This window comes from Silene latifolia, chromosome Y (genome assembly GCF_048544455.1).
Source record: "Silene latifolia isolate original U9 population chromosome Y, ASM4854445v1, whole genome shotgun sequence".
Lineage (NCBI taxonomy): Eukaryota > Viridiplantae > Streptophyta > Magnoliopsida > Caryophyllales > Caryophyllaceae > Silene > Silene latifolia.
In genome coordinates this window covers 165103256-165119724 of record NC_133538.1, presented here as the reverse complement: position 1 = coordinate 165119724, position 16469 = coordinate 165103256, and the positions used below count along the sequence as shown (strand labels likewise).

At 43.3% G+C, this 16469-nt stretch overlaps 1 protein-coding gene across 1 annotated transcript; it reads right to left on the bottom strand.

Annotated features, from left to right (window-relative positions):
* Positions 1-1966: 1966 nt before the first annotated feature.
* On the bottom strand, positions 1967-3354 carry LOC141629335 (uncharacterized). The gene is made up of 3 exons (XM_074442354.1): positions 3348-3354; positions 2846-3255; positions 1967-2754 (listed from the first exon to the last, which is right to left on the bottom strand). The coding sequence occupies exons 1-3, from the start codon at positions 3352-3354 to the stop codon at positions 2161-2163; spliced, it is 1011 nt and encodes a 336-aa protein (XP_074298455.1). The 3' UTR covers positions 1967-2160.
* Between the last annotated feature and the right edge of the window lie 13115 nt (positions 3355-16469).

Genomic DNA, 16469 nt, shown 5'->3' with positions numbered 1-16469 from the left:
CTCAGGTTCCAGACCTTCAACATCAAGCAAATCCCCAGGGACCAGAACGTGGAGGCTGACGCCTTAGCTGCCCTGGGGGCAACATTTAAGGCAGGTACAGTCACCACCGTACCTATCGTCCACGTACTAGAACCTGCAATATCAAAAGCAGAACAGGACAACGAAAGTACAGCTGGCTCGCCAAAATCACAGGAAGAGGGGGTGTTAGCAAACACCACCGGCCAAGAAGAGGCCGAGGATTGGCGGAAGCCTTATCAAGATTGGTTGCAGAATGACACACTTCTAGCAGACAAAAAAGAGGTAAGAAGCTTTAAAATGCGAGCCTCCAGATTTGTACTGATCGATGGTGTCTTGTTCAGGAAATCCCATGCAGGACCCTACCTGAGGTGCCTGGATAAGGAGGAAGCCCAGGCTGTTTTGCATGCTATCCACAGTGGTGAATGCGGAAACCATGCAGGGGGCAGGAGCCTGTCCAACAAGGCCCTCAGGCAGGGGTACTTCTGGCCCACGATGCGCAAGGATGCTATGGAATACGCGAAAAAGTGTGATGCCTGCCAAAGGCATGCACCAGTCAGCCACCAGCCTGCAGAACCTCTGCACCCAGTTATTTCCCCCTGGCCCTTTATGAAATGGGGTATGGATATAGTAGGACCGCTACCCAAGGCACCAGGAAACAAGGTCTATATGCTCGCCATGACGGACTACTTCTCCAAATGGATAGAGGCAGAATCATTCTCTCAGGTTACCGAGGCCCAGGTGATATCTTTTATTAAACGCAACATCATCTGTAGGTTTGGTATTCCATCTGAAATAATATGCGATAATGGGTCTCAGTTTATTGGCAATAAGACAGAGGCGTTTTGTGCTAGTTGGAACATTTCATTGCGTTAAGTCTACTCCCGAAACCCTCGGTCCAATGGCCGGTGAGTCCAAAGAATAAAATCATAGTGGAGAACCTGAGAAAGAAGCTAGAAGAAATTGGGGGCAAATGGGCAGAGGAGCTACCACTAGTCCTATGGGCTGACAGGACCACCCCTAAAGTAGCCACGGGGCAAACTCCCTTCAGCCTGGTGTTCGGGGCTGAAGCAGTTATCCCTTCAGAGGTCAGGGTTCCTACCCACAGGTACGGGTGCCTGACAGAAGAGCGGAACCAGGTGGAAATGGCAAGCAGTTTAGATACGGTGGATGAGCTCAGAACCAGCGCCCAGATCAGGATGGCCTCATACAGGCAGACAGTGGCCAGAAGCTACAACAAAAATGTAAAGGTCAGAACCCTGCAAGTAGGAGACTTGGTCCTGAGGAAGGTTTTCCAGAACACTAAGAACCAAAGAGCAGGCAAATTTGCCTACAATTGGGAAGGACCGTACCAGGTGGAAAGTATCGTCGGAAATGGAGCCTACAGGCTCATGACAATGGAAGGGCAAATGGTCCCTAGATCATGGAATATCATCCACCTGAAGAAGTATTACATATAAAGCGACCAGAGCAGTCAGCAACCAGACATGAAATATGACCCCATCAGGTTCCAGGTTTTGCAAAAGTGTCCTTTTCATTTCTAAGAGCTTCAATTTTTCAAATAGAACCTTAAAAATCCTTTTATGAGCTTCCAAATAGAACTTTCGACTTCAAGTTATCAAATTGTAATCAAAATTTCAGTGTGCCCTAAACAAATTTAACATTTAAAATCTAAAGCTTTACCAACAATACGCTTTGGGCTTATTTCAAAATTTGCATGCTCTAGAAGATAGGAGCCTGCGAAAGCTAATCTGGTGGAGTTTTTATGTCCCTACACAGAGAAGCACGGATTTATGGCTAAGTACCCACAGATCGGATGAACTAGGCTCCTGCAGTACTCAGCATCCGTGCAAGCGGGGTTCCTCTGAAACAGAGGGGCAATTAGATCCCAGAGCCTCCAATCAACGGAAGCCGGCAATTATACAACGAAAAAGGTGCACGCACGACAAAATAAAAGTACGCCAGAAAACGGCAGAATATTAACTAAAGCGCCTGAAAACGGCAAAATATCAAAGTACGCCTTGCTCCCATGAGCAAGGCCAAAGCACACCGAAAATTATCCAAAAACTAACAAAGTTTTATGCCACACAGGGCCCAGAAAACGGATACTAAAAACCAAAAGAAAAAGCTGGTCCAGGAACCTCATTAATCCAGAAACACATGCTCCACCCCTGCATCAGGAGTAGGAATAGTCTCAGGAGCAGATTGAGCAGTGGAGCCTCCCGCAGGAGCCAGGCCTCCATCTGGACAGGTTCCCCCTTGCACCTCTTCCTCTTCAGCAGCTGAAAAGTCATCATCTTCCAGGGCGTCAATCTCAAAATCCGACAGAATCCCCAGATCAACCTTCTCAGGAAAAGATTCAGCAAACAACCTTTCTTCTTCCTCCAGGTCCCAGGATAGATGCTTTCCCTCGTTGAACTCCTTGATACAGGTGATCTTCATCTCCCAGGAGGAGCAAGCTGCAGCATCAGTCAGGGCCTTGGACAAGTTGGCCTTCTTTTCTTTCAAAGCCTTGTTTTCGGCCGTCAGAGAGTTGTTAGCTTCCAGAACTTGAGCCATCTGCATCTCGGATTCCTTCAAACTGTTGCGAATGGAGCCCGCCTCCTCCCTAAGCTTAACCTTCTCCTTCATCTCGGCATCTAGCTGACGGAGCAGGTCCTTTTTCTCTGATTGTCGACGGCACACTTCATCCTCAAGCTGGGCAAGCCTCTCACGGAGGAGGAGCGATATTTGCAGCGACTGGGGAAATCAGCAAGACAACGATTAAAAAAAAAAAAAAAAAAAAAAAAAAAAAAAAAAAAAAAGAGAGAGAAAAGAAAGTGGATCTTACCTCAAAAGCATGTTCAGCATCCAGATCAGACAGCTCCTTTGAAGTCCTCTTCTCCAAAGATGAACGGGGACCAGGAAGCATCAGCCGCTCCAGATAAGGCCAATGCCCCAAAGACCGAGAAAGGCCAAAACCCTCAGGAAGCTTCAAAATCATTTCAGCAGGATGAACGTTGGAGGTGTCATGAGCAGGAGGCCTGGAGAATTCAGGAGGCAGAGATGCCAGAGGAGTAGCCTCGATGGGAGAAGGCTCAGAGAAGGAAGCAGGCTTCTTCGAATGAGCAACCTCAAAGCATCTGGAGTGGAATCGGCCTTCCTCTTGGAAGCGAGGCTTAGCGCACCTCCCGTAGCCCTCTTCCTTCTCTCGGGCTAAAATCATTTGCGGGGGTAACCTTGGGTCCGTCTCTGAGGATCCTGGAGAGACACAGAAAAGAGTAAGGCCCCAGAAATGATGCAGGGCCCTGGAAATAGAGAAGTCAAGGAAAGCATGCAAAGGAAAAGTTTACCAGTCATTGTTGCTTCTTCCTCCTCCTCTCCTTCAACGGGCGGTGTTCCACCCCGGAATAAGGCCCAATAGGCGGTTGAATGACCTCGATCGGAGGCGACCAAACTGACTTAGTAAGAGAAGCGGTCTCGTCCGGCGAAGGCACTAAACGGTTCAAGCCTGCACAAAGAAGCAAGTAAGGAAAGTAAGAAAACAAAGAACACAAGAGAAAGAAGAAATCCTAAATACCTGAAGTGGATCGCCACTCAGAGTACAAGTAATCAACTGGAGGAGGAAGAGAATTAATTTCTACAAAGATAAAGCGACGGAACCAGTCGGTGTCATTGGGCTTAGGAGGAAACACTATGCAGTGCTCCTCATTTTCTCGGACCCGCAAGGTCACTTGACCATGGCCCAAGGACCTCACAGTAAAGAGATGACCCAGATCACCAAGATTGATCCCGGAGTCATATAGATCGTTCATAGCACGAGAGAAGGAACGACGCCAAGCGTACGGAGCCACCTGACACACGGCGAGCTTGTTCAAACGGAGGAAGTCTTGAATCAATTTCGGGAATGGAAACCTTAAACCCAGGAAAAAAGGGTAGAAGTAGAAGCATGTCCATCCCGGCCTACGGAAATCAGCCCTCTGGCCAGGAAGGGGGACATGCACCACCACCTCATCAGAAAAACCAAACCACTCTTTTATCAAGGCAATATCAGATGCCTCGAAAGTAGAGTCGCACGAATGCGTCGGAGCAAGAATAGAAGCAGAAGGAAATAAATTGGAAGGATCAGAAATGGGAATCGACATAGAAGAACTAGAAGAACGAGTATTTTTTCGGGCCATTACAAAAAAGAAAAGTGAGATACCTGGAATGGGAGATGTGAAAAAGACGGAAGATGAAAGAGATAGAAGATGAAAGAGATAGAAGATAAAGGAAAATGGGAAGTTGGGAAAGTAAAGGAAGTTATAGGGAAAAGGAAAGGTGGACGGTTGGGAAGTGATTAATGGGAATGGAAGTTGAAAAGATAATGGGCAATCATCCGAAGAGACCTGGGAGATCGTGCACACGGTTTTTTGGCGGCTCAGTCAGTTTAGAAATTCCCGCCCAAGTGTACTTGCACGAGAATTTGGGGGCAATTGTTGGGGAAAAATTAGCACTTTTCTCTATGGGACACGTGGCGTGCACTAAATGGATGAGAGCAAATGTGAGAGGACTAGTGAGTTGGCAAGATAAGGGCCACACAATTAAAGAAAACAAATGTATTCAATGCTGAGAAAAACGCCAGTCAAAGGGAAGGAAAGTCAGAGAAAATATCTCCTAAAAAAGAGGTAACCGCCCCAGGATCCTCGCAACGGGCGTTCAGGACCCTGTAAAGGGGAAACCCTAAGAAGTCAACTATAAAAGCATAGGAGCACACAGCAGAAAGGGCATTCACTTCCGCGCAATTTACGAGAAAAACATTGTACTTCCTTACTTGCAAATCACTCTCGATTATAGTGAAATTGTTGGCGGGATTCCGACTCCCCCCGCGGTTGTTCCCACAACGGGTTTTCCGCGTCACCAAAAATCTCTCGCGTCACTTTTTCTTCTTCCCTCGTTCATTGCTTTTACTTATTAATTTCGTTATACGTTCAAAACCATAGACGATCACTTTGACCTCACATATTAATATATAGTCGGTAAAATTTACCCAAAACAGTGATACTATATTTCCAACAATCCTAGCCAACATCACCGGGGACAACACCGACGACCGTCCCTCCGACGACCAATCCCTCGGCCGATGATATTAATCATCATCACCTTCTTCCTCCAACTGCATCTTCTATCATTTCCCTTATCTTTTATTTCATCTTCACTCCGACCTTGACGACGATCTTCGTCGGCGATCGCCTACTCCAACGGTGATGTGGACCATCGTCTTTCCTTTCTTTGTCACCCTCTCCACCTCCACCGCAATTTTTCCCAACCACCTGACCCATCATTCCTCTTTCCTCATCGTATGCGCAAATCTAGATTTTACATTGTGATTTGCATAATTTGTGTTTTTTATCGTGGTTGGGTGGTGGTGATTGTCGGGTTGTAATTTGACAGGGGTGCGTGGCGGTCGTAGTTGTGGCATTAATCAGGGGTGCTAGGTGTGTAGTGGTGACTGTCTGGTGTTGTTAGGGTGGTGTGTAAGGCGGTGGTAGTAGTGTAAGACGGCGGTGATGGTGGTTAGTGTGCTGTAAGATGGCGGTGGTGCATAGATGGGTGTAGATACACAATTAATTATACTGTAAGAATTCCAAAATTTGAATTATAAACTTCACAATTTTGATGGGTTTTGATAGAACTATTAAGAATGTGCAGATTCTAAATTAGCATTGTTTCTTATAATCACGGATGAGGAGTGCTTAAAGAGAGCAATATAATTGGATCTAAGTGATGCCGAAATCGTAAGCCAGTATGCAAATTTCCTATGGATTATAAGGAATGGTTTATGGGGAGTAGAGGAAAGATTTTAGCAAGCAATGGCAGGTGAACCTGAAAACTCCTATCATGCATCTAAATATGCCAACTTCCTATGGAATACTGGGGGTGATGAAACGTGTTATCCTACAGACGATGACGATACTCCTCAAGGAAATTGCTAACGAGATGTGAGATCGACTTTGCTGAATTCATACATCTGTGCTTCGTGAGTATCAGTCTTTTGAGTTCGATTACACGGTCACATTTTTGGCGAACTTGGTTTCTTAATAATGGCATATTAAGTCGTAAGCCATTTGGTTATCTTTTTTTGCTTATTAAAATGTCTCCTATTGTGTTTTGTGCGTTGGAATCGATGTTTCGTCGTTAATTGTGCTGGATTTTGTCGAATTGTTGCTGAAATTGTTTATATATCAAGTTTAAGCATTGCAGATTTAGCTTACGCAGTGTGTTTTGAGCTATTAAACATGTAAATATACTTATATTAACTCTTATAATATTATGAACAAAGAAAATCTGTAAATCAGACAATCCTAACACTCAAGTTTAATAATGCTTTATATTATGGAGTATCCAATGATTCTTATAGAAGCCATTGATGGACAGCTAAACAGTCAGTATGAAGTAACAAGACCAATAAAATAAAATGATTACCAAATTCACCATGACCCAATCAATTAACAAATTTATAGATATTCTTACAAGAGTTAATGACAAGAATGCTTAGTACGTTTTTAAGACCACTGAACTCTAGTCATGTGCCACCAATTAGCATGTTAGATACACTATTTTAGATTGCTAAATATTTTGACACCCTCATACTTCAAGTGCCTTATCAAGACCACTTAAGGTATGAGAACGCCACCATCTCGGTTACCCGAGGCAATGATAATCAAATAGACAATAACAAAACGTACTTAAGTAATAATAAGTTTAAGTGATACAACCCAAAATCCAAAGCTGCTAAAAAGAAATACAAATATTCTCAAAATCCAAACGACTAAAACAACTAGTTCGAGACACAGCGGAAGACTCTAGACCACGTGATGACTCCATCCCAGCTATCCCTCGCGTAAGCCATCATACTTGCTCAACAACTGCTCACCACCCCCAATGGATAACCACAGTTTTAAAAACAATTAAACGGGGTCAGTACTGATTACATAAAACAACAGCTACAATGAAACAGTATTACAATCAACTCAATCAGCACAACTCCATCTCATCTCCACAATCTGACTACACACTTAAGTGTGTAGCCCTTCCAGAGTACCCATCGTAACAAGTACTCGCCGCGCTTGATGTTGGGGACCGCGGCCCGTTCCCACCTAAGCCCCGCTCATCTCCATCGAGCGATAAACTCATGTTCATTAATGTGCACATCCCTTCTGTGGCGGGTTCCATAGAAGGCGAATCAAGGGCGTGAAGCCACTTCCGCAAGTGACTCCACAAAGCCAGGGATGCACCTCGAAGATCACAGACAGTTACACAACCAATCAACAATCTATTATCAACAATCACCAAAACCAATCCAACATTATAATTAATCAACAATCACAACAACAATCACCAATACACTATGTAACCAATACTGAGTAGGGAAACCCTACCTGGAATGCAAACACCGCAGACGGTCTAGCAGCTAATCATAATCTCTCCTCGACGAAACCTCGTCCTATAACACGCATACATACAATTACTACCACAATCATACAAATCACCCAAAAACCCCCAATATTACCCAATTAGGGTTTAACCAACTGTAATACCCCGTAATTTAATAATAACTAATGAGAATAATTTATGTAATTTAATAATTAGTTAAAGGCATTTCTAATAATAATTACAAGTAAGACGATAATTAATTAATAAATTAATAATCCAAGTCGTAAATTGGGCTTAGCTAATAATCGAGTGTTGGGCCGTGTGCCATTGATTAATTGGACCGAATTTATTAAATTGGTATGAGTGTAGTCGGGATTTATATTGGGAAATTAATAATAATTTATTACGGAAATAATAATATATACAAGTAATAATAATTATATCAATAATTATCATAATAATAATGTTATGGCAATAATAAGATAATTGGTGGAAATTATAGTTATAGTAAGACTAGTAATATATGATGATAATAATAATAATAATATAATTTATAATGGTAATTCCTATAATAATTAGAATAAGGTAATTATAATAAATTTCCTAATTGAGCTCACATACTCTTTAATCTCACACTATAAATACCATGTTAAATCTGAAGAATAATTCACAAAATAAAAGAAGGATATTTAGAAGACGGAAGAGCAATTAGCGATAAAAGGTAAGACCGTCTCACAATTTAATGTATTGATTTTGTAACTAATATAACTCGTAAACTAGACAACCGTATGACTAACTAAGACAGTCAGCCTGACCGTGGGTCACCAGGGTTTGACCGTATCTCCGTTTTGACCGTCGTTGACCGCCAGGGATGGCTGTTTGACCGACTATAAAATGGGTTGTTGTAGGTGGTTCTTTAACACGTTTTACATGATTTATAAACCCCTATTTTGGTCGTGACTGACCTAGGCCTAGTAAGAGTGGTACTTGGTGATGAGTCGACTATGGTGGTGGTACTGGGGTGGTTATGGTGGTGGTTAGGTCGGAGTTCGTGTGGGAGAGCGTGGTGGTTGGGTGGTTGTGCTGTGTGTTTGAACACGGGTTTCAAACCCCTACTGGACTAGTATTGACCTGGGCGAGGGTTGGCCGTGTTCCTGGTGGTTAGTCGACCACTTTGGGGTGGTCTTTGGTGGTTGCTATCAGGATTTATGCGACTGTGGCCGGAGTTTGCGTAAAACAGGGGGAAACAGAGGAAGCGACGTGACCATCTTAAGACAAGCATTGTGACCGTGTTTGTGACCGCACCGGGGAAAGGGGACCACCCCTGGAGTCACCGTGGGACATAGGTGTCAACGGTGGTGGCCAGAGGTGGTAGTGGTGACTGTGGTGGTGTTGTTGAGGTGCTTTATAGGCGGTGGTGGTTGATGTCGGGTTTTCGGTAATTTGTATAGGTTGTGGTTGTCGTGGCTAGGGCTTATATTTGGGAGCTGTTGGGGACGGTTGGGATAGTGGTTGGGGGTCGTCGGGGGTTGTGGTGTTGCAAGCTGGTGGTGACGGATGGGGGTGGTGTGAGTGGTGGTCTAGTGGTGTGGGAATGGTCGGGATTTAAGAGGATGGTTGAACACGGTTTTAACCGTGTATGGGGTGTGAGTAGTATGGGTTTCTCTTGTGAAATTGTAACACGTGACCATATGATAATATAATGTAGGAGTTGTCAGACGGGTTTGGTTATCATTGGGTTTGGTTTTATTTTGAGACGGGTTTATAATTATTAATTTACGTAATAATATTATTTATAATGATTAATGAATAATGAATAATTAGTTACTTAAATAGTATCCTTTATAATTAGCCCAACTATTTTATATAATTAGATTGTTAGTATTTGTATACGATTATTATATTTGTTAGGTGACGGTTACGTAAAGGAATTCTTTAGATTGGATTTAAGTTGCGTTAATTGGATTTGCTTGCCAGGTAGGGATAAATCCTACTCAACTTTTACTCGATAATGTTTGTTGGATGGCTTATATTAAAGTGCATTGATCGTATGTGAATTGTGTTGGTTGATATAATTGTAATTGTTGGAAGGGAGATTCATATTGTATAATTGATGAGGTGATTTGAATCGTTATCGTTGATTGTGAACGTGGTTATTGTGAAAAGCTGTGCGACAGTCAGTTGTACGTTGTTGAGGGAGTTTGTACATTGGGGTGATGGTAATATGTACGTTGTGAGGGAGGGGTACTATTACATGTTGGCGGTACGTTGTTAAGGGAGGGGTACCAAAGTAATGTGAGCATGTTGTTAAGGGAGGTGTGCTAAGTAAAATGATGGAGCACGTTGTCAGGGGGTTGTGCAATGAAAAAAGAAATTGGATTGCTTATCGTATGTTTTGTTAGTATTTATTCCTACTCAACCTCGCGGTTGACTGTGTATTCGTGAACACCTGTGGTGAACCGTTTTATGGGGAGCAGATTTGACAGGTACCAAAGATTAGCTGACTTGGGAGCATTGGGATGAGAGCCAAACTTGAAACCTTAGATGAAGTCTAGATCACATATATAGTTATATCACATATTTATTTTTCCACTGCGAGTTGTATTTATTTTTATATTAAGTTTTAGTTGATCAAAATTGTAAAACATATGTAATCATTAAAGTTTTTATTTAAAGTACTTTGGTGAGTTGGACTTTGTTATCTACTACCTCGGGAAACCGGGATGGTAACAGTCCTATTTATTTGGGAATGTCTAGCTAAAGGCTCCCGAATAAATGGGGGGTGTTACACCGACCTTAACGAAACATTAAGAAAAATATATAAAAAGCTTACCCTCGACACAACGATTACAACGGCGTAAAGAACGAGATTATCCGACACTCCTAGCCTTGGGATTTGTTAACAATGCGAAGAACACGAACTACGTAACTTCTTTTTTTCTCAAAAAGGTTTTTAGAGAGATTAACAGTGATTAAGAATAGTGACGGCCACCCTTTTATATTAATCTCGCATCATTAACAAAACCCGGCTAATCGACCCGTAAAACACACTTACTCGATCGAGTAAGTGACTTACTCGATCGAGTCCCTAACTTACTCGATCGAGTACCCTACAGGCAGCCTACTATTTTGTGCGGAAAACTACTTACTCGACAGAGTAAGCCCCACTCGATAGAGTACCCATAGACACATAAAACTGTAGTATTACAGTCTTCCCTCCTTAAAAGGACTTCGTTCCCCGAAATTCAACCCATAAACCAAAAACAAAACACTCTAACACCACTCCGACGCAACAACATAACCAAAACTTAAAACAACTCAAAACAAAACTCAAACACACCTCGCAAAACAACACTCAACTCGACTCAAGACACTACAAACTGTACTAAAACCAACATAAAACATGCAAAAACTCTATGCGACCATCTCCTACCCCCTTAAAAGAAACATGGTTACGTCCCTGTAACCACACATACCTGATCAAAAAGAGACTGATACCGCTCCCTCATAGCCTCCTCCGCCTCCCAAGTAGCCTCCTCAACCTCATGGTTAGACCAAAGAACCTTAAGCAACACTGTTTCCCCATGTATAGTTTTCCTAACCTTGCGATCAAGAACCTGTTTCGGCACCTCAAGGTAAGACAAGGACTCATCCAGCACGATGTTCTCTACCTCTAACACATGTGAAGGATCACTCACATACTTCCGTAGCTGAGACACATGAAACACATTATGCACTCTATACGAAGCAGATGGTAAAGCTAAACGGTAAGCAACCTCACCCACACGATCCAAAATCTCATATGGTCCGATAAACTTATGGCTCAGCTTCCCTTTCTTCCCAAATCTCATGACCCCATGCATAGGAGACACTTTCAAAAGAACCTTGTCCCCAACCTGAAACTCTATGTCACGACGATGTAGATCTGCATAACTCTTTTGTCGGTCCTGGGCCACTCTCATCTTCTGTCTAATCAGCTTAACATGTCCAACCATCTCCTGAACCATCTCTGGCCCTAAAACCAATGCCTCAGCTCTATCGTCCCAGCAAATCGGACTCCTACATCTCCTCCCATACAAAACCTCAAACGGTGCCATGCCTATACTCGTGTGATAGCTGTTATAATAAGAAAACTCAATCTAATCTAACCTCACCTCCAAGCTACCACCAAAATCCATAACACAAGCTCGCAACATGTCCTCTAAAGTCTTGATGGTCCTCTCTGTCTAGCCATCTGTCACAGGATGAAATGCAGTACTCATCTTTAAAGTAGTCCCTATCATCTCCTGCAACTCTTTCAGAAACCGTGATATGAACCTCGTATCTTTATCAGACACTATATCTTTAGGCACCCGATGCAAACGAACCACATGCTTCTTATAAGCCAAAGCTAACTGTATCTTGGTCCAAGTATCTTTTATCGGCACAAAGTGAGCTGACTTAGTCAGACGGTCAACTATAACCCATATCATGTTATTACCCTCTTGACTCCTCGGCAAACCCACTATAAAATCCATAGAAATGGACTCCCACTTCCACTCAGGTACCTCAAGAGACTGAATCTTACCTTGTGGTCATCGCTGCTCCCCTTTAACTCTTTGACATGTCAAACAACGAGCCACAAACTCAGCTATTTTCTTCTTCATCCCAGGACACCAGAAAGTCTTCTTCAAATCTTTATATAACTTGTCACCGCCTGGATGTATCGAATATGGTGTGCAATGAGCCTCTGTCATGATTATCTTTCTCAACTCCTCATCACTAGGAACACACCATCTCCCATCAAATCTAACACTGCCATCTGTATGAATAGAGAATCTAGACGCCGTCCCTTTCTCTACTCCAGCTCTCCACTCCTTAATCTTGGGATCCAAAGCCCGTTTCCTGCGAATATCATCATAAAGGTCTGGCTCTACTGTCAAATCTCCCCTAACATCCCCTTTTTGTATCATATGTATCCCCATCTTTCCCACCTCATCTCTCAACCTCATCAAAGACATGGCTGTGCATAGAGAATGCACACTCTTTCTGCTCAAAGCATCTGCAACCACATTATCTTTCCCTTCATGGTATATAATATCCATGTCATAATCCACAATCAGCTCCATCCACCTCCTCTGTCTCATGTTCAACTCCTTTTGAGTGAAGATGTACTTGAGACTCTTGTGATCTGAAAACACCTTAAAGGTCGCCCCATACAGATAGTGCCTCAAAATCTTGAGAGCAAACACAACCGCACCCAACTCTAGATCATGTGTCGGATAGTTCTCCTCATAAGGCTTCAATTGCCTAGAAGCATAGGCAATCACTTTCCCATTCTGCATCAACACACAACCAACCCATTATTTGAAGCATCCGTGTACACTTCAAAGTTCTCACTCCCTTCAGGTAATGCTAAGATTGGAGCTGTGGTCAAACACTCCGTTAATGTTTAGAACGCCATCTCATAACTTTCATCCCAACAAAACCTGTTCTCTTTCCTCATCAAAGCTGTCATAGGTCTGACTATCTTGGAAAAGCCTTTCACAAACCGTCGATAGTACCCTGCCAAACCCAAGAAACTCCTGATCTCTGCCACATTCTTAGGTGCTTCCCACCGAGTAACTGGCTCTATCTTTGTAGGATCCACAACAACACCCTTCTTTGAAATCACATGCCCAAGAAAAGCAACTTCCTCTAACCAGAACTCACACTTAGACAACTTTGCATACAGCTGCTTGTCTCGCAAAGTCTGCAACACTATCCTCAAATGCTCTTCATGCTCCTCCTTAGTCTTAGAGTAGACTAAGATATCATCGATAAAGACCACAACAAACCTATCCAAAAACTGACTGAAGACCCGGTTCATCAAGTCCATAAACACTGCTGGTGCATTAGACAACCCAAACGGCATCACAACATACTCATAGTGACCATACCTCGTTGTAAAAGCTGTCTTCGGTATGTCCTCCCGAATCTTCACCTGATGGTAACCTGACTTCAAATCAATCTTAGAAAAGATCGTTGCACCGTTCAACTGATCAAACAAATCATCTATTCTCGGTAAAGGATACCTGTTCTTCACTGTAACTCTGTTCAGCTCCCTATAATCGATGGAAAACCTCAAACTCCCATCTTTCTTTTTCACAAACAACACTAGTGCTCCCCACGGTGACACACTAGGTCTAATGTATCCCTTCTAAATCAGATCATCTAGCTGTTTCTTCAGCTCCTCCAACTTCTTAGGGCCCATGCGGTACGGTGCCTTAGAGATTGGCCCCGTTCCCGGTTTCAACTCAACACTGAAATCTATCTCCCTCTTCGGTGGCAAATCCGGTATCTCATCTGGAAAGACAACTTGAAACTCTCCCGCCACTGGTATCTGCTCAACCGTCGGACTCTCCATACTATGGTCTCTCACATGGCATAAGATCAACGGACACCCCTTCCTCAGGTAAGACTTCAAGGTCACTGCTGCAATCAACTTAACTTTGGGTTTGACAACAAACCCACGATAAGACACACTAATCCCCTTAGGACCTCTCAAAGAAACCCTCTTTTGATGACAATCTATCTTAGCCTTATACTTACTCAACCAGTCCATACCAACTATCATCTCAAAACCCTCCAAAGGAAACTCTAACAAGTCCACTGGTAGGTCAGCCTGCCCAACTATCATAGACACACCTCTATACAACCGCCCACAAGATACAGACTCACCCGACGGTATAAAAACTTCTTCTTTTACAGACTCATACTCAGTCAAACCAAAAAGCTTAGCATGACTCGATGATACAAATGACTGTGACGCTCCCGAATCAAACAAAACAAAGGTAAAGACTCCATTAACAAGAAAAGTACCCGTGATAACGTGAGCATCATCCTCAACTGATTTCTTCTCCATCATGAACAGCTTACCACTGGTCTTCTGCCTACCTCCTTGGACTGTACTAGCTGAGGTAGACGGCTTAGCAGCCGACCCCTGGTTATTATTGTTCATCGCCGGTTTCTGATATGAATTACCGCCATTGCGGTTAGCCCCACCATTGTTGTTACTCTTACAACCCCGATTATTCCACTACCCAACCGGCCTGTTACTAGCATAACTCTGAGATGGACCCTGAGGGAAACTCCCCTGTGACGGTCTCTGGAAACCCCCACTCACAGCATTGGTAAACTCATGCCTCTTGTGGCCCACACCGCCACAATTAAAACAAGACAAACCCCAACTGCTGCTACCACCACAACGGCCACGCCCATAAGAAGCTCCACCGCTAAACCCCGACCTCGAAGAGTAAGCTTTCACCTGGTTATGGCCGCCCCTCTTATGACTAGACTGACCACCACCATCACTCTCAACGTTCCTCTTCTCAGAAGCTCTCTCTCTCGGCTCTCCTTAGTCATTTTAACTAACCTCTCAGCTCTCCCGGCACGCTCGTACACCTCTTCAACATCTGTAAGGACCCCTACCGGAAACTTCTCCATAATCTTGAGTGTTAACCCCTTCTCAAATCTCAAGGCCAAGTTCTCTTGGTTCAACCCCATGTCCTCTGCGTACCTAGATTTCTCGTTGAACTTATGGTAGTAATTAGCAACTGTCATGTCAGAAGTCATCTTAAAGTCATCCAACTCCTCTCTCAGCTTACTACGCACATGCTCCGGTACAGACTCTCGCCTCATAGCCCTCTTAAACTCATCCCATGGTATAGCAGGTAGCCCCTGTTTCACATATAATTCCTTAGCACTCACCTTAACCTTATCCCACCACTCACTAGCTGCTTCGCTCAAGTAGAATGCAGCTTGTTCCACTCGAAGTTCCTCTGGGCAATGAACCAGATTAAGTATGTTCTCCATCTCTGTATGCCAATTATCCAGCAGAATTGGCGCCCCAGTCTCCATGTACTCCTTAGGATTGAACCTTGCTATATGTATACTTATCTTTGAGTGATCTGGCCCCGCCTCTTTATCTTTCCCCACTTTCTTCAAAGTCTCAGTAAGAGCATCTTGGTGATCCAACATCTTACCAATCTCATCTATACTCATGTTCTCTGCCCTGGCATACAATGCTGTTCTCTTTGGCGGCATCTTGAAACTATATAAGAAAAGGTAAACATGAACACACATCCCATATCTCAAAACATGAAAACGGCCTGTGCAGCACCTACTCGATCGAGTGCTACAACCCACTCGATCGAGTTGAGGTCACTCGATCGAGTTGCCCACTTACTCGATCGAGTGCCTCAACTCCAGAACCTGACCAGAAAGCTCCCAAAAACGTACTCGACCGAGCTAGCTACCCACTCGATCGTGTTGACCTCACTCGATCGAGTGCCCTATCCTACTCGATCGAGTGCCCAAAAAAAGACTTCTGCCTAGAAACGAAAAACTACCTACTGTGGACAGCGGGGGGCCCACGGGGGCGCTTGGGAGGAAGAGAACAAGCGTTTGCATTTTTGTTGGAGTCGCCACCAATTTTTATGGGAATTTGGAACTGTTCGAATACCTCGTGTCATGTCAAGACACAATGTAGTGACATGAACACTAAGCAATTGTTACCCTTAGCATTCTATGTCTAGAATGACTCTCGTGGATGCCAATGAACACGGATGTTCACAGAGATCTGGAGTAAGGGGTGAGGGTACGAATTAGGAAGCTCTTTTGATCGAACACCTAATCCCGCCCGCCTCGATATCGGCCTCTAATAATGATTAGGGACATCATTTATACTTGATATATCGTTGATTATATGCATGCAATGCAACATCCAAGTTTTAATCCTAACATGTGAAAATTAGGCTAAGTCGGTGAGACACGTAATTAGCAAACAATTGGGTCGAAGTAAGAATTAATGTTCAATTACATGTGAAAACATACAAATGATACAAAATTCAATGATAAGTACAATAGGAAAATTACAATAATAAAAATTACAATAATTACAATGGATTAGGCGATTTATGTCGAAAATACCTTCAAAACGGATAATTTGAGAAAAAGAATAAAAGAATGAAATAACGAACAAATCAGAAGGCGATAATACGGATAATAGTCAATTATACGTAAGCTAATTAAACTAAGTC